This window comes from Theropithecus gelada, chromosome 9, assembly GCF_003255815.1.
Source record: "Theropithecus gelada isolate Dixy chromosome 9, Tgel_1.0, whole genome shotgun sequence".
NCBI lineage: Eukaryota > Metazoa > Chordata > Mammalia > Primates > Cercopithecidae > Theropithecus > Theropithecus gelada.
Window position 1 is genome coordinate 33201875 of NC_037677.1, and position 27746 is coordinate 33229620.

The 27746-nt window shown below is 40.5% G+C and overlaps 1 protein-coding gene across 3 annotated transcripts in view; it reads right to left on the minus strand.

Moving 5' to 3' along the window:
* The window catches only part of PTER (phosphotriesterase related), a 77198-nt gene that overhangs the window by 3989 nt on the left and 45463 nt on the right, over positions 1-27746 (minus strand). For 2 of the 3 annotated variants that reach the window (XM_025397643.1, XM_025397642.1), the window contains 3 exons: positions 26386-26865; positions 24586-24851; positions 4844-4984 (listed from right to left, as the gene is read on the minus strand). In XM_025397643.1, coding sequence (XP_025253428.1) covers positions 4844-4984; positions 24586-24851; positions 26386-26817 — 839 coding nt within the window. In that variant the 5' untranslated portion in view covers positions 26818-26865. The remainder of the gene's footprint in view (positions 1-4843; positions 4985-24585; positions 24852-26385; positions 26866-27746) is intronic. The other variant, XM_025397644.1, reaches the window with a different exon arrangement.

Sequence of the window (27746 nt, forward strand, 5' to 3'; positions counted from 1 at the left end):
AAAGTTCTGATCTGCAGTTACTTTTGGAACACACTCAGTTTAGGGGAATTATCTAAGATAAGTTATATGATCACATAAAAACAAAAAAAAAACAAAAACAAAACAAAACAAAACAAAAAACAAAGAGAAAGATTTGACAGAATGCATACACAATGCTGAACCTTAGTGTGACAAACCTTGATCCACAACTGCAAAGAAGTATCACGGTATAGGAGGTTTCAGGAAACACTTTCTCCCTGATATTTCCTGGGCATTTTCCAAAATTTTTGCCTACGTTTCTTATCTGAGAAATAGAATTTCTCATACTACAAAGGCAGATTGTGTGGATAAAGAAATTCCTCTAAGATGTCTTGTGTCAGACCTTGATGTTACCAAATAGTGAAGTAGAATGAAAGAGCACAGAGGACAACATACTCCTACTTCAGACCGGGAATCCTTAGAGCCCGTCAAGTCAAGAATCTGGAGACTCCTTATCTCAGGAGAAAGATAACGTTATGGCTCTGGACACACAATTATATCCTGACCATCCAGAAAACCTGCCCCGTCCCGCTTACACTAAAAGATCATCTCTCCTGTTGTGCCATTTTATGGAAGAACAGGAATTACAGAGATGCTGCCAGAAAAGGGGGAGCCACTACAGACGAGAAGACAAAAAATCACGGTAATTATAGAAATACAAATGAGTTAGTGTTTGCAAACAAATATTAGAGAGAGACTACAAAGTGTGAAAAGGCAGAGATATAATAAGATTTGAGAAATGGAGCAGAAGATTGAAAACAGGTGTTAGACGCAGAATTTCTGGTGCTGAACACCAGAGGTAGGCAGAAGCGTGCTTCTGTGTTCATGCACTTCAGAGGTTTAAGACTACAATGGCTCAGAAAAGGACTGATGATGCATGATGAAAGCCAAGTGTGCAAGACAGTGGGGTACTGGAGCACTTGCAACCCAAAAGGGCATTCAGTGCTTAACATGGGCTGTCCTTGGGTCAAGTGATAATGCATGGTTTAATTTAAGGAAGATTAAGCACACATACATATACATATGTATGGAATAGCACACATGCATTATATACATATACACACATGATATTATAATAATTTTTATCATTTCCATACATCCAGAATGGCTATATTTAGCACAGTAAAGGATAAACAAATGGCCAAAAGGAGCCAAGAAGGAATGCTGGGGGAGCCATTGGTCATCTGACCCTCCTATCTCCTTCATATATGCCCCTTTACAGATCTTTTTCTTGTTCTAGAAGGTCTGGGAGCCTCATGTAAGACACAGGTGGGCAAAATATGCACCTTACTACCACAAAGGGGCTTGGGAAAAGGAAGCCAATCCAGAGTGCAAAGTTCCCATTTCCAAGATGATTTAGAAAATATGTCTTGAGGCCGGGCGCGGTGGCTCACACCTGTAATCCCAGGACTTTGGGAGGCTGAGGCGGCCAGATCACAAGGTCAGGAGATCGAGACCATCCTGGCTAACACGGTGAAACCCCATCTCTACAAAAATACAAAAAATTCGCCGGGTGTGGTGGTGGGCGCCTGTAGTCCCAGCTACTTGGGAGGCTGAGGAAGGAGAATGGTGGGAACCCGGGAGGCGGAGCTTGCAGTGAGCTGAGATCCGGCCACTGCACTCCAGCCTGGGCGACCCAGCCAGACTCAGTCTCAAAAAAAGAGAGAGAAAAAAAAAAAAGAAGAAATAGAACATGCGTTGAGGGCATTGATCAGAAAATCATGTTTCTGAGATTATGAAAGATGAGAATGACTGAATGCACTGCCCTATTTTAAATTCCAGATGCCTTTAGGGAAGGAATAGTCTCCTCTGAGTATAAACTAACTACTAGGGCTTTAGGGAAACAGGTTCACCTGTATTGAATCGGGTTCCTTGGCATGTAAATTAAAACAATAAAACAAAAATAAACAAAGAATCAATACATCTACTTGTCAAATAACTGATCTGAGTATTAAAAGAAAAGACAGAGCTTCATTGGTCAAGGCAGGTGAAGTCATTTGCTCATGTAGAGTTGCGTGTTGCCATCTTACCTAACTAGAGCAACATTGATTAACTAGCTTTCCCTGATGATACTAAACTTGAAGCATAGTACCATTAATGAGGTGATCAAGGCAGAATGCCAGAACATGGAGACAGCAGAAGGCATAAGGACATAAATGTCGACTTCCCAGGGAAAGATCCTCAGGATGTCCCAACTATGACCATGGGGTCAAGATCTTCCCCTCAACCCAGTGTGCCTTATTCAACTATCGACACTTGAATCTCATGGTTCCTGGACATAACTTCTCAATTACAGCTTTGCTACTTCCATTGCAATCACTTTTCTGTTCTCATGATTATATTCTAGTTCTTGTCTGAATATCTCAATCTTCAGTTTCCTACTCTGATCATATTACCTCTTTCTACTTTTTCCACTCATTTTTTCTACTGTATGTATGTGTGTGTGTGTATATATATATAATATATATATTTGAGCATATATATGCTCCACCTACTTCATTAAAGCCTGCAGTCCAGTTATTTGCCCTGCTATGCTTTCCTGTCTATCTGCCCATGCCTCTCTATGCTTTCTTCCCTCCAGCTTGGATCCCATGACCCTCATCTCAATCCCTCCTTTGTTATCCATCTCTTTCAGACAGAATCCCAACCCTCAATCTCTTTTTTTTTTTTTTTTTTGAGATGGAGTCTCGCTCTGTCGCCCAGGCTGGAGTGCAGTGGCCGGATCTCAGCTCACTGCAAGCTCCGCCTCCTGGGTTTACACCATTCTCCTGCCTCAGCCTCCCGAGTAGCTGGGACTACAGGCGCGCGCCACCTCACCCGGCTAGTTTTTTGTATTTTTTTTAGTAGAGACGGGGTTTCACCGTGTTAGCCAGGATGGTCTCCATCTCCTGACCTCGTGATCCGCCCGTCTCGGCCTCCCAAAGTGCTGGGATTACAGGCTTGAGCCACTGCACCCGGCCCTCAATCTCTTGAATTATTCCTATTTTCTGCTTGTATGCACACAACTTCTCTGGTTCCACTACCAAAACGCAAAACATTTTTGCTTTTGGAAAATAATCACCAAATCATGTGCATTGGTGCCAATGCACAGGCATGCAATCATGATTTCTAGACTCAACTATGTCCCGCACATAACACTCCCAAGTCAAGGTCTCTCTCATTGACCCGACAGCCATTCCTAGCCTTCCTCCTGCTCTACATGGTCCTGCCCTAAATCCACTCTTTTTTTCTCAGGAGATAACCATGTCCACCTCACAGAGACACTAAAGGACATGTGTCCTCAGTCTCCTGTTTCCCTCACTAAGACTTTTATTTGCATTCACCCCATTGCTGTGTCACACCCTCTCATTTCAATGGAGAAAGCATCCTTTCAACCAACATTCTATTTGTTCCCCAGATTCCATCTATTTGTTGCCTTAGGAACCTTGCTCTATATTTCTTATCTATCCAGAGTTTCTAAAAATCAACATCTATTGAACACTTCTGTATTCTGTACCAGACACTCAGATAAAACCTTGGAATACATTATTTCATGTCAATTCTATAGTAACCCTGTGGAATGGGCACCACTTCCCTGGACTCATTCTCTCTGGCCCTCTCTCTGCTCTTGCTCTTAGTCACATAAACATTTCTCAACTCTTACTAGAAACTTCCCTTGATCCTTTGTTGTGTTCTAACTCCAGCCTCAACTCCTTGCTTCCCTCCGCTGCCACACTTCTTGAGTCACCTCAGCATTCTCTCTCCTCTTCCTCACGGCCCACTCATTCCTCAAGCCTTTTCCACTGAGACTGCACTTACTGTTTATAAAATGTCAGCCTCCTCATTGTGAAATCCAATGGATGCTTTTCAGTCTTTATTTCCCTTGATATTTGTCACTTATTACCGGCATCCAAGCCCTTCTGCCCTGAGTCTTCCTCTCTACTGACTTCCATAACAACATATATCTCTCATGTTATCACTTTGAAAACTTCTTCTCAACCTTTTCTTGAGTGACGGTTCCTACTCCATTCCTTAAATGTCTCTGTCCCCAGATCTCTGTCCTTATCCTCTTCTCTGAGTGATGTCATTCATTCCCACAGTTCAACTATCACATACAAACCATATCTTAGGGCTTCACTGGATAGCAACACTTAGATATTCCCAAACGAAAGTCTTCCTTGTCAATCTCCAATTTATTTCTCCTCCTAGATTTTCTAACTTGGTTCATTCAACCTTCATATCACCATGTGACCAAGACGAAACTAGGTAGCTATTGTTGACACCAAAAAGTTTCTACTTGATTACAAAGAATGACTCCTACAATTATCTGCTAGCATCACACATTATACAATTTTGGAAGGTTGCATTCATTTTACATGATGTTTAGTTTTTAGACCTTACACTTTTAGCATTTAACTTGAAATCACCTTTTTAATGAAAACTTTTAATAAAGCATTTCAAATATTACTGGTAGGAAGTTATGGCTTTAGTGTGGTCAACCTGAGAGAGGAACAGCTTATTTCATTAGAGGTAAAAAGAGGAAAATGTCTTTTGTTCTCTGATTTTCATGGCAGGGGTTGGGTATTATCTGTGTTTCCTGTCAGCTGCCCATCTGCACTGAACTTCTAAGGCTCTGCTAAGCTTTAGCCTACTTAGGATGACTCATTTTCTCCTTAAAATAATATAGAGAGATTTTCTCCCTGAAACAGCATAGATATATTTTTCTCTGCAAGTCTGTGGTTCAGCCTGCTTACTGTTTTCTGAATCTTTGCTAATACTTCCCTAGATATGACAATCAAAAAGGACTAGGGAAAGGGAATGCTATGAGAGACTTTACCATATTTACCTTCTAATTCTTTTGTTATCATCAGGCATGTCAATATCTGGGCAGAGTTGGTAATGAAGTAGTTCAGTACCGAAGAGGTCATATTCCAAGTAGCAGCCAAGTTGAGCAAACTCCAAGAGCTCCTTCTTATCAAGTATAGTCCTAGAAACAATACAACAGATATACTGTTATTATGAAGAGCCCATTTTCCACATGTACATACTACAAGTTTTAAGCACACTATGTACAAGAACATAGTTGAAGTCAAGTAACAGAAACTTCTGAAATGGCTCTTAATGATATGAGTATAAAATAGTAAGTTCAATTTGTTACCAAAAATAACAGAACTTACTCATCTAAAAGGGGGTTTTCCCCTCTAAAGCACTCGGGTACTACAGACTTAGTTTAATGATGCTGCCATTATTCCAAAGCAAGTTTGGAATTCTCCCTCAGAACTGTGTTCAGAATACGCCCCCCCACACTATTTTGAGAATCCTTAATGGAGTAAATTTTCATCCTCTAAGGACTGCTATGAAGTGTGAAAACTATCAAAGGAAATCTGCCCTCAGGTCTGGCGAATTAGGTGAGTAATGCTAATCTGGGTAACACATGAGGCTTTGCCTTGTGGTAGCAGGGTGATTTTCTCATGAAGATTGTAAAGTGGTTCTAAAATTAATTCTAAAGCCTTTAAAGAATGCCGTTCCAACAACTTCTTTAAGGCACAATACTCATACAGATATTTATGTTCTGGAGTGCTTATTTTTTAAATAAAATTTATTATTTTATGATAAATTTTATGGATATCTTCTCATTTCAATAGCTATCATATAAAGAATATAACTATTTTAGGATGTAAGATTATGTAAATGAATGGGAAAGGAGAGAAATGTAAGACAAGTACAGGCTACAGAGAAGAGTAGAGTACAGAGCAAGAGTAGATTATCTCAAGAAATTTACATTATAACAAGTAAAAAGAGATGCACTAAGGTAACCCCAAAATACCATTGTAGAGATCCAATCACACAGAGAGCTAAGAAGGAATAAAAACATCCTAGCAGAAGAACAATATGCAAAACAATGTGAAAGAAAAATATACCCCATTAGACATTTCATGAAGGGAAGGAAGGCACTGCATGGAGGGAATGAAGGAAAAATATATCCCATTAGACACTGCATGAAAGGAATGAAGGACCTACAGATTTATAAGGGATCGTTTGGGATCCGAAATTGGTCTGGAGATGAGTTGAGAACATTAGACAGTCATTGTCTTACTGGCTTTTAATTCATGCTGATATTTCTATTACTTTGGCAACTCCACGATGTGAGGATTAAAGCACTATTTTGTGGCAGGGCGTGGTGGCTCAATCCCAGCACTTTGTGAGGCCAAGGTGGGTGGATCACTTGAGGTCAGGTGTTCCAGATAAGTCTAGCCAACATGGTAAAACCACATCTCTACTAAAAAGACAAAAATGGCCAGGTGTGGTGGCTCACACCTGTAATCCCAGCATTTTGGGAGGCCGAGGTGGGTGGATCACCTGAGGTCAGGAGTTCAAGACCAGCTTGGCCAACATGGTGAAACCTCGTCTCTACTAAAAATACTAAAAATTAAGCCGGGCATAGTGGTGGGTGCCTGTAATCCCAGTTACTTGGGAGGCTGAGGCAGGAGAACTGCTTGAACCCAGGAGACGGAGGTTGCAGTGAGCTGAGATTACACCATTGCAATCCAGCCTGGGCAACAGAGTGAGACTCCGTCTCAAAAAACAAAAACAAAACAAAAATTAGCTGGGGGTGGTGGCAGGCACCTGTAATCCCAGCCACCTGGGAGGCTGAGGCATGAGAATCGCTTGAAACCGGAAGGTGGAGGTTGCAGTGAGCTGAGATTGTGCCACTGCATTCCAGCCTGGGTGACAGAGCAAGACTCCATCTCGAAAAACAAAAAGCACTAATATCTGGCTGGGCATGGTGGCTCATGCCTGTTATCCTAGCGCTCTGAGAGGCCAAAGTGGGTGGATCATTTGAGGCCAGGAGTTTGAGACCAGCCTGGCCAACATGGTGAAAACCCATCTCTACTAAAAATACAAAATAAAAAAAAAAAAAAAAGAAAGAAAGAAAAGAGAAAAAGAGAAAAAAAGCACTATTATGTGTTTATGAATCTACTTCTAAGAGGTCAGAAGAATTTTCAAAGCTTTTTTTTTTTTTTTTTTTTTTGAGGCGGAGTCTCCCTCTGTCACCCAGGCTGGAGTGTAGTGGCATGATCTCAGCTCACTGCAACCTCCACCTCCCAGGTCCAAGTGATTCTCCTGCTTCAGCCTCCCGTGTAGCTGGGACTACAGGCGTGTGCCACCACTCCCGGCTAATTTTTGTATTTTTAGTAAAGACAGGGTTTCGCCATGTTGGCCAGGCTGGTCTCAAACTCCTGACCTCAGGTGATCCACCTGTCTTGGCCTCCCAAAGTCTTGGGATTACAGTCGTGAGCCCCCACGCCCAGTCAAAGCTTTCCTTAAAAACCACAGGAGAACCAGTTAAACCTCTGTGTACCATGGGCGCGGGAGGTGTCGCCTTTCCTGTGAGATTTATGGGAGTTGACTATTGACTTTCATTCTGAGCTATCATCCCCTGGCTGGCTCCTTTTCATTTTATTCACCAATTTAGCAGAACTTAGAGTTCACGATGTTGCTTTAGGCAGGGAGGCTAAAACATCTTTCCTTTATACTATAAGATGTACATTAGTTCTGTGCTATCTTCTATTAATACTACTCATTTTCCATCTTCTTACCATGGAGACCATCTTTTGCTTCCAAAATTACTAGGCTGAAAGAATATGTGTTTTTCTATAGAAAACATATTCTGTTTTCCCCAAAGAACCATACTTGAAAAAAACAAAATATACACAATTAAAGTAACGTAAGCGGGAAGAGGTAAGTTTAGTATTTTTTCCTTTTGAGTAAATTTAGTGTGTTAATTATCCAATATGGGCAGGGTACTGGGGGAGGGGAGGAGTCAGGAGGGAAATGGAGCCACCAATTACAGGTTGGATCATACTCTTGTTTCTGCTCCTAATGTCTTTTTGTTTCCTTTGGCCCAATGCCTTCAGAATCACTTTTCTAAATTTTCAGTGCTATATTGAGGCATATACTTAGTGAAAAGTCCATGGTAAATGTAAAGCCTTAGAAAAATCTTTAGCCTCAGCTCCAGCTGAAAATAAAAAGTAAAGTCACTCAGCATCATTATCATCTTGTTGACAATTATGACAACTTACTATGTGTCTGACATTGTGTGAAGTGCATTACATGTATTATCTCATTTAATACTCTCCATAATCCCAGCAGGTCTCAATTTTAAAGACCGAGAAACTGGGACTTGAGCGATTAGCTACTCACTCAAGGTGATGTGCTAGAATTTAAATTCATCTCAAAGTTAGAACTTACTCTCTAAACCACCGTACTGTGGAGTTTCTCCTATTGCTAAATACTGTTTTTTACTCAAAGGAAATTTTCCAGAATTACAATGACTGAATGTGCACAGAGTGTGCTTTCGTTTTTAATTTGAAATTTGATTTCTTCCCCATGGTACCCTTGAACTGCACTTGGAAAATGGAGAATTTACCATCAAAGGGTAGTATGGGGGAAAGAAAGTGAAAATCCCAGAAAGGGAAGAAGGGATTCACTTGTGGAGATTTTTAATTGCTAAGTCAGAGGGTAACTATATATAATAAGCAGGATTAAATCTTTACCGTTATTTCAGACAATTTGAATGACATGATCAAAGAGAAAGGAACTATGGGAATCATGACAACTGCTTACTTTCTTACTATGGGGTGTGTGTGTGTGTGTGGGTGTGTATGTAGTTATTCATTTTTTTAAACTGACATATAGTGATATGACCCCCTCCGGATAATTAAACACTAGTGTGAAGTCAATTAAGAAATGAATATTACAAATATTGGCGGGGTATGGGGGCTCACGCCTGTAATCCCAGCACACTGGGAGGCCAAGGTGGGCGGATCACTTGAGGTCATGAGTTCAAGATCAGCCTGGCCAACATGGTGAAACCCTATCTCTACTAAAAATACAAAAATTAGCCAAGCATGGTGGCTTGTGCCTGTAGTCCCAGCTACTCGGGAGGCTGAGGTAAGAGAATTGCTTCAACCTGGGAGGTGGAGGTTGCAGTGAGCCAAGATCACACTACTGCACTCCAGCCTGGGCAACAGAGGGAGACTCCATCTCAACAACAACAACAACAACAACAACAAAAAAGAAATGAATATTTCAAATATTAAGGGACACAGAGGCAACTTCCATCACCAGATCAGACCTCCCTCCTGAAGCCAGACCTGAAATGCAACTGCCCGCTTGCCATCTCTACTTGGATGCCTAATAGTGACTTCAACCTTAGCATGTCCCAAACTGGACCTTTCTTCTACCCCCCCAAACTGGCTGCTCCAACACCCTTCCCTATCTCTGTTGACAACAACTCCATTCTAGTTGCTCAGGCCAAAAACCTCGATCATTCTTGACTGCTTTTTCCCTCTGACATTCTATGTTTAACCTATTAGGATAGCATTGGGCTCAGTCTTCAAAATACAACCAGAATCCAGACCTACCATCACCTCCCATACTACCCTCCAGACCCAAATCATCCTGGTCTCTTGCAGGATCGCTGCCATAGATACCAAATTGTTCTCTCAGCTTTCACCTTGGCTCTATTACAGTCTATTCTACATACTGCGATTAAAGTGCCAACTCCACACCTAAGTCAGACTAGGTTTCTCTTCTGCTCAGAACCCACCAATGGCTTTCTATTTCCCTCAAAAGTAAAAGCCAAGGCCTTACAGTGGCTCGTGAGGCATTATGTGATCTCTCTCCATGTGGTCTTGCAAAAGCCTCATCTAGAAGAGGAATGGGGCTGAGCGTGGTGGCTCACACCTGTAATTCCAGCACTTTGAGAGGCTGAGGCAGGTGGATCGCTTGAGGTCAGGAGTTTGAAACCAGCCTGGCCAATATGGTGAAACCCTGACTGTACCGAAAATGCAAAAATTCGCTGGTGTGGTGCCACGTGCCTGCAGTCCCAGCTGCTCAGGAGGATGAGGCAGGAGAATCGCTTGAACCTGGAAGGCAGAGGTTGCAGTGAGCCGAGATCATGCCACTGCACTCCAGCTTGGGTGACAGAGTGAGACTCTGTCTCAAAAAATAAAAATAAAATAAAATAAAATAAAATAAAAGAGGAATGGGGAGGTGGCAGGCATGGTGGCTCATGCCTGTGGTCCCAGCTATTTGGAAGGCTGAGTAGGGAGGATTGCTTGAGCCCAGGAGTTCAAGGCTGCAGTGACCTATGATGACACAACTACACTCCAGTTTGGGTGACAGAGTGAGCCCCTGCCTCTAAAAAATGAAATATAAACAAATAAAAAATAAAAGAGGAATGGGGACTGTAGGGACCCAATTCTCCAAATGCAGTGAAATATAAATGTTACCTATGTTGTAAACGTTAACTGAAGAATCTCACCATAAGCAGAGATGTCTTTCTAGGGGAAGACTAACACTGTTCCATAAGATTCATCCACACATGTAAGTTTCAAAAGTAACTCCTGGCGGGGCACCCTGGCTCACTCCTGTAATCCCAGCACTTTGGGAAGCCAAGGTGGAAGGATCCCTTGAGCCCAGGAGTTTGAGACTAGCCTTGGAAACAAAGCAAGACCCTGTCTCTACAACAAACTTTAAAAATTAGCAGGGCATGGTGGTGTGTGCCTGTGGTTCCAGTTGCTCAGGAGGCTGAGGTGGGAGGATCATTTGAACCCAGGAGTTCGAGGCTGCAGTGAGCTATGGTCGCACTGCTACACTCCAGCCCGGGACAGAGTGAGACCTTGTCTCAAAAAAAAAAAAAAAAAAAAAAAAAAAAAAAAAGGAATTCCTGTGAATTCTTATCCTGTTGAAAATCTTATGTAAAGGGGTGTGACTTTGGGGAAGCTGTTTCCTCTGTAAAAACATTCTTAAAAATGTCACGGTCACATGCAAGGGGAGATTGCTTCAGAAAGGAAGCAATTAGGCTGATATTTTAGGCATCAGGAAAATGCAGTTGAAAAAGAGGGGCAAGGCCAGATGCAGTGAGTGGCTCATGCCTGTAATCCCAGCACTTTGGGAGGCCGAGCCTCTGGGAGGGTTGCTTGAGCCCAGGAGTTTGAGACCAAACACAGAGAGACCCTGTGTCTACAACAAAAATAAAAAAATAGAAAGAAAAAGAGGGGAAGAGAAATTTGCTGTCATTAAAAAACCAAGACATACATACATATATATACAGTTGTTTTTTTTTTCTGATTTTTTAACTGACATTTATTGATATGACCACCTGTGGGTAACTAAATATTAATGTGAAGGCAATTAAGAAATGAATTCAGCTGCGCACAGTGGCTCATGCCTGTAATCCCAGCACTTTGGGAGGCCGAGGTGGCAGGGTCACTTGAGCTCAGGAATTCCAGAGCAGCCTGGGCAACATGGCAAAACCCGATTTCTAACAAAAATACACACATCAGCCAGGTGAGGGTGGTGCACGCCCATGGTCCCAGCTACTTGGGAGACTGAGGTGGGAGGATTGTTGGAGCTCGGGAAGTCGAGGCTACAGTGAGTCATGATCAAGCCACTGCACTCTAGCCTAGGTGACAGAGCAAGCGAGACACAACTCCAAATAAATAAATAAATAAATAAATAAATAAATAAATAAAATAAAAATAAAGGGGATGAATTCATTTAAATTATTCTTACTGACAAAGCAAACTGATTGCAAAGTCCAGGGGAAGAAAATAGTGTGTGATCACACATATTTTTCAAAGGAAATTTCTGTAAATAAGTAGAATGTGGTATGAGATATTACTGAGGGGTGGGATGGGAAATAAGAAAATCAACACCTGATAGGCATCAGGTATTTAATATCGCCCCAGCTTGTTTAATCCTTACAGAAGCTCTATCAGGAAGGTGTGACTGTCCCCATCTTACAGATGAGGACTTTAAGTCTCAGAAAAGATAAACTCAGGTCTCAAATTGAAAGAGCTTCAAAAAAACCCAAACTGCTTTTGTGTTCAGAGGCCTGTTCTTAGACCAGGCTGCCCCTCTGGGGTGTGAATGCCCCAGGCACCAGGCAGCTCCCTTCCTCCTCCAAGGCACTCACACTCTGGAGACACACTCACCATCACAATGACATCTAGGAACCAGCACCTTGTACTTGGTCTAACAAGGTGACTTACCTATGTGAAATTGACATTCAGCTGGATGGCTTCCAGGGACTGCCAAAGTGCTACTGAAGTTGCATTTATGCAAGTGAATTTCTTTTTCACTTGGAGAGGATTGACCCCAAATGTCAGTATGCTACCACGGGGAAATGAACTCTGTGTGCCGTCTAGCAGATGAGGGTTAAACAGACGTCCTGCCCCTCCTAGTCACCAGTGATCTCACAGCACATCTTGGAAGAGTGGAGGTGCTAACCTCAGCCAGTTTTCTTCATTCTGCATTCCATATCCATGAATAATTCTTGAGAGTTGTTTTTCATTTTATTTTATTTTATTTTTTTGAGACGGAGTCTCGCTCTGTCGCACAGGCTGGAGTGCAGTGGCGCGATCTTGGCTCACTGCAGCTTCCACCTCCTGGGTTCAAGGGATTCTCCTGCCTCAGCCTCCCGAGTAGCTGGGACTCCAGGCGCCCCCAACCACACCCAGTTAATTTTGTATTTTTAGGAGAGGCGGGGTTCCATCATGTTGGCCAGGCTGCTCTCAAACTCCTGACCTCAGCTGATCCGGCAGCTGATTTGCCTGCCTCGGCCTCCCAAACTGCTGGGATTACAGGTGTGAGACACCGCGCCCGGCCATCCATGAATGATTCTATTGTTTCTTACTCCAATCTTTCCCAGCTTTTAAGGTAGGTAGTTTTCGCTTCTTCCCCTGAAGAGTTAGTGAAGTGATTGTGACGCACAGAAGAGCTACTGCATTTCACACTGAAGAAACGTTCCATCTTCAAGGTGGATGAAATGATTGCAATGTCATTTACAAAATATCCTGGGGCCGGGCGCGGTGGCTCAAGCCTGTAATCCCAGCACTTTGGGAGGCCGAGGCGGGTGGATCACGAGGTCAGGAAATCGAGACCATCCTGGCTAACATGGTGAAACCCCGTCTCTACTAAAAATACAAAAAACTAGCCGGGCGAGGTGGCGGGCGCCTGTAGTCCCAGCTACTCGGAGGCTGAGGCGGGAGAATGGCGTGAACCCGGGAGGCGGAGCTTGCAGTGAGCCGAGATCGCGCCACCGCACTCCAGCCTGGGCGACACAGCGAGACTCCGTCTCAAAAAAAAAAAAAAAAAAAATCCTGGGATTTCCCAGAAGGAAGATGAGATTTTTGTATCAAGTACTTGTTCATGTCATTCATATGATATCATTTCTTCTGCTGCATATTTTATACTTTTGTTCAACTAATAAGTAACTTTTCTGTATATAAAAACTGGCATAAATTTAGGGAAAATATATTGCCATCAGCTTAAAAAAAAAAAAAAAAAAAGTGTCCAAAGTGATTTGGCTCTTTATTTTCAGAATACAGTGATCAGTTACCCAGTTTCTTAAGGCTGGTACTATAATGCAAGACAGGTGATTCTATTTTCAACCCCCTTTTATATTCTAGATCTTATCCATATGCTGAGGGGTTTAGTTTAATGTCAAAATATACTCCGTGTGGGAGAAAGGAAGTCTGCATGAAGTGATAATTTAGACAAGGGTCTGTGGACTCCCTAGGTAGAAAGAACTAAGGAGCAGAGGAAAGAATTTGATCCGTGGGTAGGATCAAGATAACGAAAGCACCTACCATTTGTCTTGGGCTTTACAGTTTCAAATAACTCTCAGGTACATTATTTCATTTCACGCATTGAAACACACCTCCATAAATTAATTCAGTGAACATCTACTATCAGCTATCTTGTGCTATTCTCTGTGTTAGGAATATAGACACGAGTAAGAAATTTAAGATGCTGTCTCAAGGAACTTAAAGTCCACAGAAGGTAGATATTTAAGCCAATAATTATAGTTAAATATGTTACAAACATTTAAGTACAAATAAATACAAAGTATTACAAAAGAAGAATGAGGCAATTAATTTTTTTCATTTGATTCACTTTGATTCATTTGAGTTAAGCCTTAAAGGACACTATTTAGACAAATGTTGGTAGGGTTCCAGATGAACAATCCAGAGAGGCTGGGCATATGGCTTATGCCTATAATCCCAGCACTTCGGGGGCCAAGGCGAGTGGATCACCTGAGGTTAGGAGTTTGAGACCAGCCTGGCCAACATGGTGAGACCTTGTCTCTACTAAAAATACAAAAATTAGCCAGGCGTGGTGGCAGGTGCCTGTAATCCCAGCTACTTGGGAGGCTGAGGTAGGAGAATTGCTGGAACCCAGGAGGCTGCAGTGAGCCAAGATCACGCTACTGCACTCTAGCCTGGGCGACGGTGTGAGATTTTGTCTCAAAAAAAAAAAAAAAAAAAATCCAGAGAACTACCGGCTGAGAGGCAAAAAGGGAGCTTGCTGCTCCTGAATATAAGGGTGTAGTTTATCAGACAGGAGGGGAGAAGAGAGGGGAATCATCCATCCATCTATCCATCCCTCCATTTAATAAGAAATTGTTACTTGCAATCAGCCATGAGCTGGGAAAACAAACACAAATAACACCAGTCCCGTCTTGGAAGCAGTTCAGTATCTACTACGGAAAACAGACACGGAAACAAATACTTGCTGTACAGAATTTACCAAGTGTCATGGTAAAAGTGCTACTAGGAACTAGGTTGGCAAAAAGGAGCTATCAAACAGTGCTTGGCTGGTTCTGGAAAAGCTTCATAGAGGAGAAAACCCCTGGTGAATTGCATTTTGAAGAAAGATTCTGCCTAGTAGATAAGGGGAAATAGAACATTCATAGCAGAGAGAATAGCATGCGTGAGATGCATATAAGGACAACCAATACAGGGCACTCAAAGACATGGTCAGTGTGGCTTTGGCCCGGAGACTGTGTGCATACTAGGAATAACGAGAGAGAAGCTGGAGGGAGGTGAGGGAACCAGAAGACCAAGACCTTTGCCTGAGGCAAAGGTGACCCATTGGAGGGTTTTAAGTCAGGATCAGGGATATAATTAGATTTGCCTTTGGAAAGATCTGGTGGATTGTGGAGGCTAGATCTGGGACCAAAACCAAGGGAGGGATTCGTGTTTGGAGACTTACAATAATTCAAATGATAAATGAGGGGCTGAATTAGAGAACACCAGAGGAGTGGATAGGAGAGTTTGTATTTGGAGGTCTTTAGGCTAACAGGTGGGTAAATAGCACTGTTATTAGCCAGACTATGTAGTACAGCAGCAAGAGTGAAGGATGAGGCATAGGCACCACAGGGACAGCCATGCAGGAGGAGAATCACAAGCCTGTCTTGCTTGGGCAACTGATTAGATGTTGGCACCATTAAATAACAAGATCAAGGAGCAGGTTGTGAAATTCACAATAGACTGGTGAAATAGTTATGTCACATATTAATGTCATTGCACGAATAAAGAAACTAAAACATGGGTCTTCTTTAAAGTGATCAACAATGCAGGTATTCCAGCTCCTAATCTATGCCCTTTCCATTGTGCTGAGCTTTGATTTGATTGTAACTCATCAGCCATTTGATTCTGTGAATTCCTTGGGCAAGTGGTGGGCCTGTGAGGGCAGCTCTATGTGGGGTCGTGGAGCTAGCTCAGGCACTGACATCTGAAGAATCATAAATTGCATTCCCTGATAAAACTTAGAAACTTGATCAACTATGTTTAAAAAACTGGCATACAAATAAAATAACAATAAAATTCTTATATATACAACTGATTTATTGAAAACATTGTTGAATTTCAATGACTGATCATTAAAAACTGTTTCCCAAAAAAGTAATTCCAGGCCGGGCACGATGGGCTCACACCTGTAATCCCAGCACTTTGGGAGGCTGAGACGGATGGATCACTTGAGGTCGAGAGTTTGAGACCAGCCTGGCCAACATGGCAAAACCTCGTCTCTACTAAAAATACAAAATTGGCTGAGCGTGGTAGTGCATGCTTGTAATCTCAGCTACTTATGAGGCTGGGGCATGAGAATCACTTGAACCTGGGAAGTGGAGGTTGCAGCGAGCTGAGATCGCACCACTGCACGCCAGCCTGGATAAGAGAGCAAGACATCGTCTCAGGGAAAAAAAAAAAAAAAAGTAATTCCAAAAAATCTTTGTCCTCCTCCCCCTTGAGTTTATCAATTTAGAACCAATGAATATTTGCACAACTATGTGGAATTCTTATGTTTTTAAAGTTTTTCAACAACTACTTAAAATAATTACTAAACTCAACTAGAATTATATACTTAATAACCTAAAATTAACGTTAAAATGTTTATAATGCAATATTTAAAAAAAGCAAATTACCATAATCGAGTGATTATAACCTAATTTACTATACTCTGATTTGATATTAACAGAATTTAAAACATTATTCATGTCTACCTTACACTGCTAATGACAGCTCCACGGCAACTACCAGATCTGAGAAATTCTTAATTGATGGAATTTAACTGATCTCAATTAATTAAAACTAAATCTAAATGTCAAAAATAGAAAGTAAATAGAGATGATGTAAGTTTTTAATGTGTGGTCTAAACATTGCCTATGATTAAAAACATATAATTTGCTACTTCCACTAACAATTTGCCAAGAATTTTAGTTTGATCCAGACTTAAGCCATAAATGAGTACGTTTGCATTAATATACTAGTTTATGCCCAAATATGTAGGTATTTTAAAGATTTATTTTTTATGGGATTCTTTTTGCATGAAGGCATGACATTTATTGAACAATATTTTTGATATTGGAGAATAACTGGGAATGAAATATAATTTAAAAATTCAGTTTGCTATTATCTACATTTTAACAAGCATCTCCCCCCACCATTTCATTCAGTTCTCTGACTGCTTGGGTCGCTAAAGAAATGTTTAATGACATCATAGGAAGGAATGACGTCACCCTTTCAATATTATGACTTAAGTGTAGGCTTAAGCAAAAGGAACAGATGGCTGCAAGAGAGAAAAACCCTTGTTTAAATTAGACTAAACCCAGAAGTTGGCTCCAAATTACAAAGTGTAATTAAAACTTTATTTTAGAATGCATTTCACAGTTTATACATCCCAGGAAGAGCTTTTCACCATATGAACTCTTCAGCTACCACATAGCACAAAAGAGGCTGCGTTTTTCATGCAAGGCGATACACGGTTCAGGGAATGATGGTATTGAGGAGAGTGAAGATAAATCTCATAGACATGGCAATCCTATTTGTTAAAATGTCACATTTCATGGGAATGGTGTCAGAGTCATGAAAAATTGCTTTAGAAAAAAATTACTAGTGGAAGGCTTTGGTGGGTAGAATGTACTGCATAGAACACATGGCCAGCGCTTCTCTTTCACCTGGAAGGCAGGTCTGCCCAAAATAGTATAATTTGGGATACTCCACAATTAATTATTAATTATCACCATAACTTTATTGCATTTTATTTGGCACTATTTATGAATATAAAGAATTCTGGTGCATTTCACTTTATCAAATGTTTGCCTGGATTTCTCTCTCTCTCCTTTTTTTCCTTCTTTCTCTCCTTTCTTTCTCCCTCCCTCCCCTTCCTTCCTTTCTGCCTCCCTCCCTCCCCCTTTCCCTTTCTTCCTTCCATAGGTTCTACATGTTGAGAGAAAATACATAGTAAGCAATAATTAGGGCAGGGGTGGGGAAAATTTGCATAACACTTTAGGGTTAAAAATCATTTTTCTGGTCGGCTCAGTGGCTCACGCCTGTAACCCCAGCATTCTGGGAGGCCGAGGCAGGAGGATCGCTTGAGGCAGGAGTTCAAAATTAATTTGGGAAACAGCAAGTCCCTGTCTCTTTTATTCTCAAAAATTTAAAAAAAAAAATGTTTCTGAGAATAAAAGAAACTCAGTGCCATATTCACAGGATTTTAGTTGTTACAAACAAATACATGCACATAGCATTCCAATTGTTCTTAAACACCACTGTACTACTTAACTATATCAAGATGTTTTGCTCAATTTCAGTTTGTCAAACATTTGCTTGGAATTGTTTTTGAATGACTTCCCATTAATTCACGAATATTCACAGGGATTAAATTGTGTAAGTTCCAAGGAAACCACATAATTATTTTTTGTGGCTTTTCACAGAAAACCTTAAGGTTAACAATCACCATAATTATAATTAAATAATGACTTTGAAGACAGAGAGTGGGCTGTTCTTCAGGCTACAGCCCAGCGTCTGGTATATGGTAACTAGACACGCAAATATTTGTGGAATGAATGAATGATGTGATATCCCACTCTCTTATTTCACCTAATTAAGAGCATGAAAAAAAATATCAAAATTATATCTTTCCAAGAGTTTGGCCAGTTTGGCACAAATGATCAGAAACAAATGGAATAAAATGTGCTGTTGGCCAGTTCCCTAAACCTTTCCCTCTTGTTGTCTTTCAGAAACCCTTAGGTCAATTCCTCTACCTTCCTCAGTCAGGACTTTTCAGACAGTGATGTGCTATTTTCCTTCACTTAATTATCATTGTGCCCTTAATCAAACTCTAGGCCCTGGATTTCTATCAAAGCCCTTTGGCTTGTTAAATAGATAACCAAGCAGAAAAAAGAGTCAGGCACCGCACCTGTCTATTGCCCCTCTAGAGGGGTAAAAAATTTAATCAGTAACTAGTTGCTACCCAAATACCTGCCAGCCAGGCTGTTTTACTCAGCTTTCATTGGTAAATAATTTTGTTGTCATAAAAGTACCTACAGCTACTCTAATAGTCCATTAAGGATAAAATCTCCTTGAAGATGAATGGCAAAAAGGATATATGTGGGGTTTTTTTTTTTCAATTGCATCTAGCCTATATTAGACCGGAGGCCAAGGCAGTGCTATCATTACACGTCACCTGGACATGTGGGTAGAGTTTTAACAGGTAGTAAAATTATAATAAATGATTGAAAGGCAGAAAGCCTTCATAGATTAAGATCAAGCAGGAACCCTTAAGTGCCGGTGCTCTTTTCCAATACATGTTGACTTTGGGTGGCTGTAACCATCAAGGGCGGTCCCCTGCAATGTTCCCTAGGGTTAAATTCACAGCAGCCAACAGGCCCACGTTTCTTAAAGGGAACAGATGGTTAGGGGAGGGCCTAGACACAGAAGCAGATTTATCTTGTCAAGCTGTTATCTCCTAGTAAATGACCTTAAGCAGGTCACCAATGGTCACATGACAACAATGTAGTTCAGAGGTCTCCTAAGGTGATGGCCATTCATTAACTCTTCCCTCTCGGGGTCCCAAATGCCCCTTTTGGATAGCCATGTAGCAATTTGTTGTTGTTGTTGCAATGTGTGTATGTGTGTGTGTGCACCCACAAAAATGCATGAATCCTAATGAAGACTGTACATCTTCAAAAATATTTACCTGCTTCAGTGTGATTGGGGGCATACTGTAATATTTCACTGTGTATACTCAGATGACGGAAATACTACTGTAAAGGGGAAAAATAAACTGGTCATGGGTAGGTAAGACTGAGGGTGAGCCCCATTGGAGAGTCCCAGCATTCTGGAGGGCTCTGAAGCAGAGCCACTGCCTGATTATCTCCCAGTCACAGGGTAGCTTCAGAGCCTTGTTTTGGTTTTTCATGTCTGAAAAGGCATGATAGGGGAAATGAAATGAGCCATGGGGCCTTGTTTTGGGGATGCGCGTCTGTTTTGTGAGGCTTCTGTGCATTTCGTTGCATGAAATACGTGCCCTTTGTGATTTGTCCCCATTACAGAAAGCTGAAGTCCTTGGCCTTTCAGTACGGCTCAGATTGTATGCACAGCCCTGCAGACCTCAGAGAGTCTGTGAGAGGCTGACCCAGTCAGACTTCAGCATGGCCACTGTCTTGCTGTGAACAGCCACTTCAAAGAGCTAACGATGCCTGCATCTGCCTCCCTGATTATTTTTTTCTGTTACTTTATTCGGTATGTTTTTCCAAATGCACTGCTTCTTCTAAAGTCATGTTCCCTAGCTGCCTCCCTACCAAAATGCTCATACTTTCATGTATGTCTTTTTCATGCACTGGAACCCTGAATAATCCATCAGATAGGTACGGAATGGATGGCTGCTCTAGCGATGGTCTCAGAATTTTCTAGAATGTTCTGAGTTTGTCTGATGTCAGGTCAACCTTTCCATTCTGTTCTGAGTCATTCTAGAGAGATATACTGAAACTGCAGCCAAATGGAAATCTGGTAATGTATCTTTACTGTTTAACAGAAAAAAAATACATATGTGTGTGTGTTTATATAAATATATACATATGTGTATATATAGGTGTAGTGTATACATATATGTATATCACTAGGCAATAAAGAAAACATTTGCAATTTATATATTGTTTGATTTTATGAGCAGAGAAATACTACTGTGGTAGAAGCAAAGGTTTATTTCACATTTTCCAATGAAAGCTTGTTTTCTATTTGTGCCAAGCATAATTTTCTAACTTACATACATGTCTAACTGTAAATAGATGGAGATAGAAAGATTCTTCTCTACGAATCATCTTGAGCCAGTTTCAAGCAGTATGGCAGACTAGATGTTCACAGAAAACCTTTCCAGCAGAATGCATGTAAAATACTACATTATACTGAAGAGAGGGGAAAAAAAAAACCCCTATTTTGAAATGCTTGGTTTAGCTGGTGGGAAAGTAACACTTACTTGCTCGGGGGACAGAGACAAGAGAACTGAGAAAATGAGGAATAAGGAGAGACCTAGAGCTAGCATTTGCCTAAAAGGTATTAATGAGCCAAGTAAGACAGAGCTTGGACTTGAACCAAGTGGGAGATCAGACTGGAGACATATAAAGGGCTACTCCCTTTATATGGAAGGCAACACACCCTTGAGGATGAAGTAGGTAAAAACTCGGTTCACGAACAGTTTTTGGAGATTACAGATGGTCCCTGGTTAGTTTGCCTTAATGCTTTTTGGACTTTACAATGGCGTGAATGCAATACACATTCACTAGAAACCGTACTTCAAGTACCCAGAGAAACATTCTGTTTTCCACTTTCAGTACAGTATTCAATAAATTACATGAGCTGTTCAACACCTTATTACAAAATAGTCTTTGCGTTAGATGATTCTGCAGAACTAATATAAGTGTTCTGAGCATGTTTAAGGTAGGCTACATTAAGCTGTGGTGTTCAGTAGGTTAGGTATATTAAATGCACTTTCAGCTTACAATATTTTTGACTTACCATGGCTTTATTGGAACATAACCCATTATAAGTCAAGGGGTATCTGTATATATCTTTCTCAGTTTTGGCTTCTAGTGAAAGGAAGGTAAGTTGAGAAAAAGTCTCCCTTGAGAATCCATAGCCCCACTCCTGCACTTGCCGAGCTGAGGGGTCAGAATTCATAGCACCTGTGTGGGTCTAAGTCTCTCAAGTCTAAAATTTAGTTTAAACAGTCACAAAAAGCGTTATGTGATTCCATCTACATAAGGCACCTAGAGTAGTCAAATTCACAGAGACAGAAAGTAGAATGGCGTTTGCCACAGGCCATAGGGAGTGAATACATTCAACATTACTGAACTGTACATTTCAAAATGTTTAAAAGATAATACATTTTATGTTATGCACCTTTTACCACAATTAAAAAATTTAGTATAAAGTTTCCCACGTAGGTAGTGCCACAACTGCCTACCAGAAATAAAAAATAAATAACCAAAAAAAAAAACAAGGATAAGGGAAAATCAACTTAACACTCATAATAATTTCTAAGAAGTCTGATCTCACAACAAAAAATTCTACTCTAAAACATAAGGAAATAACCTCATACCAATGACAGCCAGAAGAACTAGTAAACTACATCAGAGTAAAAAAAGGCAGCAGAAATTAGATTTATCAATTACAAGTTATACATTGTATGTTTAATATTTTTTTAAAGGTTAAATTGAAACCATGTTGAAAGGAAAATAAATTATCAAAATTAACCAAGCAGATTTGAAAAGTAACCAACCAGAACTTAGTAGGTAACAGAAAAAAACTGTACAGTTCTCAATATTATAAACCAAATAAATTGGCTAAGCAACAGATTGATTCTGTTGGAAAGAGAAGTAGTAAATAAGAAGATCGAACTGAAGACATTACAGCTCAGTGATGCATGTGGATGGAAATATCAAACAGATGTTAAGAGATACAGAGTACAGGTAAGAAAGCCCTACATATACCAAACTGGAGTTTGTGATACAGATGATAAACAACATGTGAGTGAAACAATATTTAAAGAGATAATGGCCGAGGCTTTTCGGAAACAATGAAAGATACATCCTTACATTCAGGAATCCCAAGGAATGCCAAGCATGCAATTAAAAGAAATTTGTGACCAGGTACAATGGCTCATGCCTATAGTCCCAGAACTTTGGGAGGCCAAGGTGAGTGACTTGCTTGAGCTCAGGAGTTTGAGACCAGCCTGGGAAACAGGGAAAGAACCCATCTCTACAAAAAATATAAAAATTAGCCAGGTGTGGAGGCACATGCCTGTAGTCCCAGCTTCTTGGGAGGCTGAGGTGGGAGGATCACTTGAACTTGGGAGATGGAGGCTGCAGTGAGCCAAAATCATGCCACTGCACTCCAGCCTGGGCAACAGAGAGAGAGACTCTCATTCTCAATCTCTCTCTCTCTCCATATACACACACACACACACACACACACACACACACACACATATTTAAATTAGTAGAAATGCAGAATATTTGAACATGATAAACAATTATGTTCTAATAGACACATAAAACACTTATACTGTGTAATAATAACTGCAGAACGCAATGCTTTTAAGAATCTAAAACATTTTATAAAATTTAAAATTATTAGTGTAATACATTTTTGAAGGTATGACATACTTCACAATGTTTAAAAAGTATCATCCTTACTGAATAAATGTGCTACATATATCCCATATCATACAAGGCAACATTATAAAATACATTGTTTTAAATTCAATTAAGCTGTCCAAGATCTTACACCAATGAGAGTCAGAATTTAAAGTTCTCACTGGGTCCAAAGAGTCTAGTTTTCACAGCCTGACGTATTGCCCCTGTGACCATTACAGAAGCCCGCCTCTATCTTATCAGTGCAACCAGAAGATTCCTGAAGATAGCCAAGTATGGATCTTGATAACAACCCGGTTGCCAGGAGAATTGCCTTTATCCTATTGTGCCTCAGTTTCCCCATTAATGCTGACTTCTCTGTTCTGCTATAACTACACCTGTTTATATTTCCTGTACATGATTTTACAATATTTTTTATTAAGTAGAAGAATTTTTTTTTTTTCCTTGAAACAGGGTCTTGCTCTGTTGCTTAGGCTGGAATGTAGTGGTGTGATCATGGTTCACTGCAGCCTCATAAGGAGAGGCATTTTATCAATACATTTTGTAGGACTGTTAGTTTATTAAGTAGCAATGTGTCCGGTCTGATAATCAGGATTTATCAATATGTGAATATGGCTTTACTCCAATAGGCAAGATAGAAGTACCTGTAATATATTTTTAGTCTCACTGGTGCTGTATTAATTCTGTAATAAATTCAATTTAAGGCTAATGAGTAGCCTTAGCAACCCTGTTAGACTTGTTCATAAAATTAACAGCAGCTGGCATTTCTTCATTTAGTCATTTGCTTTACTGTCCCCTATGCATCTAAAATAATATGTAGGGATTAAATGGTGAACTCCAACAAGATTCTAACTCTCGGAACCTCTGAAAGTGACATTATTTGGGGAAAAGGTCTTTGCAGATATAATTAAGTAAATGATCTGAGATGAGATCATTCTGGATTATCCGGATGGGCCATAAATCCAATGGCAACTGTTGTCGTAACAAACAGAGGAGAAGACATAGACAGTGAGGAAAAGGCGATACGAAGACAGAGGCAAAAACTGTAGTTATGCAGCCACGAACCACTGAACAGCTGAATCTCAGGTTATGGAAGAAGCAAGGAAAGATTCTCCCTGCAGCCTTTGGAGGAAGCGAGGCCCCGACAATGTTTCATACTTCTGGCCTCCAGAAATTTGAGAGACTAAATTTCTGTTGTTTAGGGGCACCCAGTTTGTTATAATTTGTTACAACAGCAATAGGAAACTAATACATAATACCACCCAACACATGCTATGCTTATTACTATTATTTTTTATAATTGCATTTTCCAAAATTCAGATGATTCAAACCACAAGTGACACAAATGTGAACATTTGTATTTGTAGTTTTCTTCTCTGGGTGAAATCATTGACTTTCCCTCCCTTTATATTTGTGACAGCTTTATTACTCCAACCACTAGTAAACACTGAGCAAGTGGAATTGGCAGCTACTTTGATATCATCCCATGAGACAAAGAAATGAAGGAGACGGTGACACCTATTATGAGTTATAAAGGATTGAATAAATTAAATAAAATGACTTATGCAAAATACCTTAGGCAAAATACCTAGGATACTATCTGACACAGAGAGACACAAAAATGGCAGCACTGACTTCTATTAATGTCAGTTGTAAAACTTTATAAATATTAGCTTCCATATAGTTAGTGGTTTTCTCTACGTGATTAGTATTACATTGACTGATTACTGTAGATTCTTAATTTGATCATGTATTAATTATATGGTAGTTTGCATCTATTTGTAAGATAGCCTGCTTACCTATCCAGATGTGACATGACTGTTTTAGAGATGTCTGCACCTGCTTCTTGCAATATTCGGATAATCTGAAATGGTGCCCTGGAGCTCCGTCCAGGATGGATAATAACAGGACAACCAAGCTGAGCCTGGGCATGAGCTGTGGCCTGGAGAACCTTTTTTTCACTCTCAGTCAAAGGCCAGGAACAACCAATTTCTCCAATAACGCCACACTTAATACTGGTTCCATCAGCTCCATGGAGAATTTCATTCATAAGGACATCTGTAAGCTAAGGAAGAGTGAGAAGGAACATGTTTTATAGGTTGTGAAATTTATCAAAATCGATCCACCATAGTATGTGAATGAATTTATTTATTTAGTCATTCATTCTTTTAAAAATGTATTCAATAGTTATCAATCAATGAAAAAAGCATTTTGCTGGCCAAATCACAAATCAACGAGTTACACTAAATCCAGGATTAGATAATATTACACTGTGATTATTTAACAAGAAACGTATGGCTTTAGGAAGCTGGAGGGGGACAAAGTAACTTAATGAGAGTACATTGAGAGTGAAGGAAATCTATAACTTAACCTGGGGAGCAGCATCTTGAATATAGAAAGACCGCCAATGAATCGAATCTATGTCCCATGTATCAAGTCATTCTTTTTCTTTCTTCTTCTTCTTCGTTTTTTTTTTTTTAAAAGAGGCAGAGGTCTCACCATGTTACTCAGGCTGGACTTGAGCTCCTGAGATCAAGGGATCCTTCCATCTCAGGCTTCCAAGTAGCTAGGACTACAGGCTCGCATCACTGCACAAGGCTTCAAGGAATGCTTTAATTCTCTCCTATTCATTCAGTCTTTTATCATAGACAGCATAGAAAATTCACAGCACGCTATACTACTATGGCACTTTTTGGTTCATATGCATAGTTACCACGAAGAGTGGTTGGAAGAATGTATAATACTCATCATCAGCATAGTCTTTAAATAGCATAAATATATTTAAAAAAATAAAGTCCTGGTTGGAAAAAAATGCGGATAAAATTTTGAAATACAAAATATTCTAGAGAGTAAGCGATCTTTTGCAAAGACTGAGCTGACACCCTATGCTTGTCATGCAGGTAATGGAAGATACATATGAATATATACATATATGTGTAAATATGTATAAATAGATACATGTGTGTTTAGGCAGAGAACACATACAGGTGCAAAAAAAAGTTTTGCAGCTTATTCTTTTTATCCCTAAACAATTTACTTCCTTCTACCCATTCTTGTTTAAGACCATATTATGTCAAAACACAGGGGAATGAATTTTCTTCCACCTCTCCTGTTTTGTGAAAGGAGAGTGAAACATACTCACAAATGTGCCAAGTCTCTGCCTGCCAAGTTTCACCCTACAGTGAATCTTCATTGCTGGTTATTATAAAATCCTGGGTGAAAGAAATCGAGGTAGCATAACTGAAGATGGAAAAGTGAGGTTTACAAATAGACTGTGGTGCCAATACTGAGGACAGATACGATATACACAAATCTAACTATTACCATGTTGGATTTTCCAACGACCAGTGCATTGAGATCTCTTTTCTTGACACTTATTATTATTATTTTCTTTTTTCTTTACCACAAGGCTTGCTTGCAAAATTGGCACTTTCTTTATGAAATACAGTATTACTAATTGGGGTCCCAATTGGCAGATGTCTTGGCTAGCTACCAAATTTCTGTAGCATGCCCAGCTACCTCTGAACCCAGGGCATTTCCAAGGTTCTGGCTGTTCTGAATTTATGAACAAATATTGTCAAAGAACTTAGGTTTTTTACCTGCTCCACTGACATGGCTCTGGTCTCTGAGGAGTGAGTTGCATCCACATAAAACCCGGCTCCAGATATGATATGGACGCCAGTCTCTTCTGCAAGCCTCTTCAACGTCTGTGTGTCTCGGCTAATCCCAGTGGTTGTGTTTTCCACCAAAGCCCCTCCACCATTAGCTTTAAAATATAACAGTTCTTCCTTTATGGCTTCTGTCTCCTGATTCAACTGAAGGTTTTCTTTATGGGAATAGGCGTTTTTCTGAATCCAATATAAATTTTTCATCATGATCGGTTCTTTGGCAATAGCTTCCTGGCACGGGGGAGGTGGACAGTAACAGCAGTCAAAGGTCATGGCCAAGTGTTCATGGGTCAGGGTGCGGCCCAGTTTGCTTGGCTCTACAAGGCCCAAAACTGTTTGGACTTTTCCACTTAAGGAGGACATTTCTGATGGTACCACCAAGAAATGTTCTAAAAGGAGGATTTTTTTTTTCTAAAAACAAACAAACAACTACAATCAGAAAATTTAACACACACATAAACTCTTGTCCGTAAGGGGTGGGAGGCTGTGAACATATACCCATGTACGAAGGCAAATCAATAAAACTAGAGATGCAATCTCACTTACGATCCTGCCGACGTCAGCATCTATCCCCACTGCAGATCTAAGTGACATGTGTGGTGTTCACTGCCTCCCACCCCTTCCACTGGGAGTCCTCTGCCTGAGTTAGTCCTAACCTTATCTACTGGAATTATTCTTTGATATTTAGTTCATTTTTCTTTAACTTAATTGTATCTCTTAGTCATAGCTGTGCATTCTTGGCTAAATCAACAGTAATTGTAATTTTAAAAAATTATTCAGAATCAATAACTTACATCCAAACTAACCATGTATCAGTATTGTTTCATTTGTCACTTTTTAGCTAAATTAAATATCCTGAAGCAACTGATCTTTCCTCCTTTTTTTTTTTTTTCTTTTTGAGAGACTGTCCTGCTCTGTTGCCCAGGTTGGAGTGCAGTGGTGCGATCTCAGCTCACTACAACCTCCATCTCCGCCTCCCAGGTTCAAGGGATTCTCCTGCCTTAGCCTCCCGAGTAGCTGGGACTACAGGCATGTGCCACCAAGCCTGGCTAATTTCTGTATTTTTAGTAGAGACGGGGTTTCCCTATGTTGGCCAGGCTGGTCTTGAACTCCTGACCTCAGGTGATCTGCCTGCCTCGGCCTCCCAAAGTGCTTAGATTACAGGTGTGAGCCACCGCGCCTGGCCACAACTCATCTTTCTACTGTTCATCCACTACCCAAGCAAACAAATTCCTGCTGAAGGTCCATTGTGTGCCAGAAATTACAGCCATAAAGATACAAAAGACAAGATC